The sequence below is a fragment of the Engraulis encrasicolus genome, chromosome 14 (genome assembly GCF_034702125.1).
Source record: "Engraulis encrasicolus isolate BLACKSEA-1 chromosome 14, IST_EnEncr_1.0, whole genome shotgun sequence".
Classification (NCBI taxonomy): domain Eukaryota; kingdom Metazoa; phylum Chordata; class Actinopteri; order Clupeiformes; family Engraulidae; genus Engraulis; species Engraulis encrasicolus.
Genome location: NC_085870.1, coordinates 28,521,647 through 28,526,646, shown reverse-complemented (window position 1 = coordinate 28,526,646; position 5,000 = coordinate 28,521,647). Strand labels below are relative to the sequence as shown.

The 5,000-nt window shown below is 42.9% G+C and overlaps 1 protein-coding gene across 4 annotated transcripts in view; it reads right to left on the bottom strand.

Moving 5' to 3' along the window:
- The window catches only part of srgap3 (SLIT-ROBO Rho GTPase activating protein 3), a 196,403-nt gene that overhangs the window by 32,528 nt on the left and 158,875 nt on the right, over nucleotides 1-5,000 (bottom strand). For all 4 annotated transcript variants that reach the window (XM_063215336.1, XM_063215337.1, XM_063215338.1 and 1 more), the window contains exons 13-15: nucleotides 4,389-4,449; nucleotides 772-849; nucleotides 1-52 (exon numbers count right to left, since the gene is read on the bottom strand). The exon at nucleotides 1-52 is cut by the window's left edge and continues 83 nt beyond it. In XM_063215336.1, the coding sequence (XP_063071406.1) occupies nucleotides 1-52; nucleotides 772-849; nucleotides 4,389-4,449 (191 nt within the window). The remainder of the gene's footprint in view (nucleotides 53-771; nucleotides 850-4,388; nucleotides 4,450-5,000) is intronic.

Sequence of the window (5,000 nt, the reverse complement as noted above, 5' to 3'; positions counted from 1 at the left end):
GCCACCGAGTTGATGTCATGGTCATTCTGGTCGTCTACCAGGGGGTCCTCACCTGAGAATGTGGAACACATGTGGAGTGGAGTTAGGAGTGGAGTGAGAGAGAGAGAACAAGAGAGAGAAAAAAGGGGGAAAGAGAGAGAGAGAGAGAGAGAAAGAGAGAGAGAGAGAGAGAGAGAGAGAGAGAGAGAGAGAGAGAGAGAGAGAGAGAGAGAGAGAGAGAAAGAGAGAGAGAGAGAGAGAGAGAGAGAGAGAGAGAAGGGGGGAGGAGGAGAGGACCCTGTTGGTCTTAATATGTGCAAAGGAACTGGAACAGAAACACAAAGCAGGCGTATCTGTGAACACCATTACTGGGAGAGGCTGCACATGCCATGCAGGCCATGTGTGGCTCCCATATGACAAGAGAAAGGGCCTAAACAAGTATATCCACTATGCACTGTCATATGGTTACATCTCTCTTTTTTTGGAGTGAAGAGTCGGTACACTTAAATCCTTTTTTGCTGTTTATTATTATTATTTCATGGCTGGATTACGTTTCATCTTCAACAGTCTTCATCAGATTCGAGATTCCAGATTCATCATGTCACGTTTTGACATTTGCAGGTTTCACACTTTCACTCGACAGAGAAACACAAGACAACAGCACAACCTTTATTCCCCCTAACATTATTGATTGGATCATGTTTTTTTGACATTTGCAGGCTCAACACGGCCCGTCCAGACACAGAGGAGCAAAAGAAGACCAAAACAAAGCCTGTCAGAAAGACCACTCACCTCTCTCAAATGAATTCTTAATGTCATTGACTTCAACCTGAGATCCTGGAACTCGGAATATGCCCTGTTGCTGCAAGCCTGAAAGCAGAGAGAGAGAGAGAGAGATAGAGAGAGAGAGAGAGAGAGAGAGAGAGAGAGAGAGAGAGAGAGAGAGAGAGAGAGAGAGAGAGAGAGAGAGAGAGAGAGAGAGAGAGAGAGAGAGAGAGAGAAACCCAACCCCCAGTCAGAAACAAAGGCTGCAATGATATTACACTTGCTATCCTGACAGCCACGATATGGATCTGAAGATGAAAGTAAACTCACACTCATAGGTTGAGATCAGAAGAGGAGAGAAGTAAAGAGACTGCGGAACCTCAGGTATTGTCTGAAATATTCACTCGCACACTTCATAGCTTTGCACGTAGGAGTTACTGGGCATTAGGAGTGTATATGATAATCGTATTGATGTAATCATCATGTATCAATGCGTCAATCCTACGGCTGACAATCGTATCGTATGGCGGGGCATTCTTAGCCCCTTAGCGCAGAGCCTATGTTATAACGTTACTGTCACCAAAATTGCAATGGCTATGTCTTAATCTGTTACTTAAAGCTCTGTAATTTCATAGCAATGTTGTTATGATGTAGTTGAGTATTTTCAGCAAATAGTGAATAGGTCCGTAGGCGACCCCATCTTTGAAAATAATCAAATCGCTGGCCCCTGCTCAATGCCCTAACTGTTAATTGTGCAACATAATAGAGGTGGAAAAGTAATCGGGAAAAATGAATCAAATCGCATTGTGGTGCATTCTTAAGTATCGGAAATAATCTAATCGCTGCCTTAAGAAAACAATATCGAATCAAAACCCTACTGGGCATACAGTAAGCATCCTATGTAGTCAATGAGAGAGGCTGTAATGTAAAGGGACAGCCTGCCTCCCCCTCAGTGCTCGCACAAGGTGTGAGTACTCTGCCGCTAATTATGTTCTTGTTTGTCATCTTGGATAAAAGTGACTGCTAAATGCAATGCAATGTAATGTAATAAAACAATAGAAAATCTGCACACCCCCCACCACCCCCCTCCTCCTCCTCCTGAATTCTCCACCACCATCCTCCCCTGAGTACCCCCCTCCACTCCACCCCACTTTAGACTCATATGGTCTTCGTTAGAGCGGTCCTAATGTGGTTGGAGACTTTCATTACAGCTGAGTCTGAAGGCGGAAACACGGGAGCCTGGGGTATGGCATGGATGGAACAACCCAGCAAGGGAGACAAGACTGAAGACATGGCTTGCATATGAGAAAATAAACTGCAACAAGCATAATTCTCAGATGAAAAACAATATTGCAATTCTCTTCTGTGTTTTGTTATGAAATAACATATGATGGTAGGCATTACCGAAGTCTAGTAATGGTCTGCAGTAAATAAAAAAAGAAAATAAATTTTCTGTCTTAGAGGAAAATGATTTGCAATTCTTTCCTGTTTTTCGTCCATATTAAACAGAGGAGACTTCAGTCTCGCATGGACTGGTTGCTTTGTTGGCTACGAAACAAAAGAAAAAGTGGTTTACTGTGAAGCCGATGTTCAGCTTGATGTCAGCGAGCGAGCAAAGCCCAAACGAAAACACATGACAAGCCACACGCACGCACGCACATACACACGCACACGCACACGCGCACACAACACACACGCACGCACGCACGCACGCACACACACACACACTATAGTAGATCCTACACATCAGCTAATGGCAAAGACACACATCCACACACACACACACACACACACACACACACACACACACACACACACACACACACACACACACACACACACACACACACACACACACACACACACACACACACACACACACACACACACACACACAGAGCTAAATATTTACAGACGGGCAGCTCGGTGCCTGGAATACATTAGGCAGGCATCCCCATAAAGCCCATCTGCTGGGGGGGAGAGTTTCACACCAGAGCCCTCGGGAGAGAAACACACCAACACAGGGCTGCAGCACACAACAGCAGCCACACTGACACAGCACAGCACAGCACAGCCAACAACAGCAGAGGACACTGTGTGTGTGTGTGTGTGTGTGTGTGTGTGTGTGTGTGTGTGTGTGTGTGTGTGTGTGTGTGTGTGTGTGTGTGTGTGTGTGTGTGTGTGTGTGTGTGTGTGTGTGTGTGTGTGTGTGTGTGTGTGTGTGCGTGCGTGTGTGTGTGCGTGCGTATGTGTGACAGAGAGAGAGAGAGAGAGAGAGAGAGATAGAGAGAGAGAGAGAGAGAGAGAGAGAGAAAGAGTCTGTGTGTGTGTGTGTGTGTGTGTGTGTGTGTGTGTGTGTGTGTGTGTGTGTGTGTGTGTGTGTGTGTGTGTGTGTGTGTGTGTGTGTGTGTGTGTGTGTGTAGCTTGTCCAAATAAAAGAATTCAAATGTGTGTGTGAGCCTGCGCGCATGTGCAAATGTGTTTACATTGACTTTGGCCTCACTGAACCTGAATCGACCTGTGACTTGTCACAGCATATATGCACAACACAACATGGTTATGTGAAAAAAAATCATTAACAATAGGTAAAGACAGTCAAAGAAGGAGGTCCCAGCTATCTAATTCATAGCATAAGAAAGTGGAAACCCTGCCATGTGATTCCTCAAAACATTTTTAAAACCAGCTGATCCTAATTATCACAGGAATCCTCATACAGGCAGATCATTTAATTAGTCAAATATCCCAAGTGAAGTAGTAAACAAGCAGGATTCTTTTCTCTCTTTTAGAAGCTGTTTACATGTATGTGGATATTTATGAAAACGCATTGCTTTTGCTTACACGTAAACTGAGCTTTAGAATGGTCCTTTCAAAACTCTGTGTTTAAAAATATCCCATTTAGGGGAATATTAAAATTGATTTTTAAAATATCTGTGTACATTAATAAAAACAGAGTTTGGTAAAACTGCTTTTATTCATTGTGCCCCAACTCACTGGAATGAGCTTCAGAAATCTCGTAAGCTTGCTGTTTTTATGTCTGTAGCTGAGTTCAAAGCATATCTTAATGACACTTCTCAATCTGTCTGCACTTGCTTTTAATCTTGTAATCTGCTTTTAATCTTGTTTTATGTTTATTATTTTATGGTTTTTATTGTGTAATTGTATCTCTTCATCCATATTAATCTGTTCTGTTTTGTCTGTGTCCTGTCTGTAAATGTAAATGTAATGTGTGCTGCCGCCTTGGCCAGGGCTCACTTGTAAAAGAGAATTTTATTCTCAATGTGATTTTATTTCCCTGGTTAAATAAAGGTTTAAAAAAAAATAATTAAAAAAAAAAAAACATGTAACCAGCACCTTAGAGGCAAGAATTTCAGTTTATATGATTCATCTGTGAGATAGCCAGACTACGCCCCCCTTGTGACGCGACAACTTCGGCATTGCTTCTAGTCAGGCCACGAGCAATATACATATCGTTTCTGAGCTCCGGAAAAAATCGGGAACTCCACCCACTTTGTCGGGAATCAATCAACTTTGAGCAGCTCCAACGGCCCTGGGTAGAGGCGTGTTCAAGACAGTGACGTGGTTTTAGCAGAGACATTTTATTGAGACTATGAAGCAAACTTGAACTTAAACCACCCCTTACTTACCGTAAAGGTTGATATAACGGATGCAACTCTCCACCACCAGAGGGATAGGCTGGCCTGAATCCTGAGAGGAGAAGAGAAGATTTACACACATCCAGTTCAATGGCAACTCATCATTGCAATATTACGATAATTCACTTACACATTAAAGACGCAACTGGGAATAGATTCATTTCCCCCCCTATGTCATTACCCTTTACAGTGCAGTACAGTAAATCATGTCATTGACGAGATCAGTTCAAGCGAATTATTTAGTAAAGCAAAGCCAAGCATTAATAAGGTGTTAGCGGACTGTATGTTCACCACAAACAGAAGTGAAGATGTGAGGATATGTGAGGATAAAAAGTGGCATATGGCATGTTCATTGTAAAAACATTCATGTGTTATAGTGGCATCATTATTCAGGGTCTCCCCATTAAAACTAGAAAAGCTGAAACATTCTCATCAGTATTGTAATTGAGGGGAAAGAGAAGAAAACTGAAATAACTGAATAGAAAACTGAACAGAAACCCGAATAGAAAGACCACCTCCCCTACTGAAGTATTCCCTTGTATGTTGATGCTGTTATCAGGGCCGGATTAATGCACAGGCTAGATATGCCTGCAGCCTAGGGGG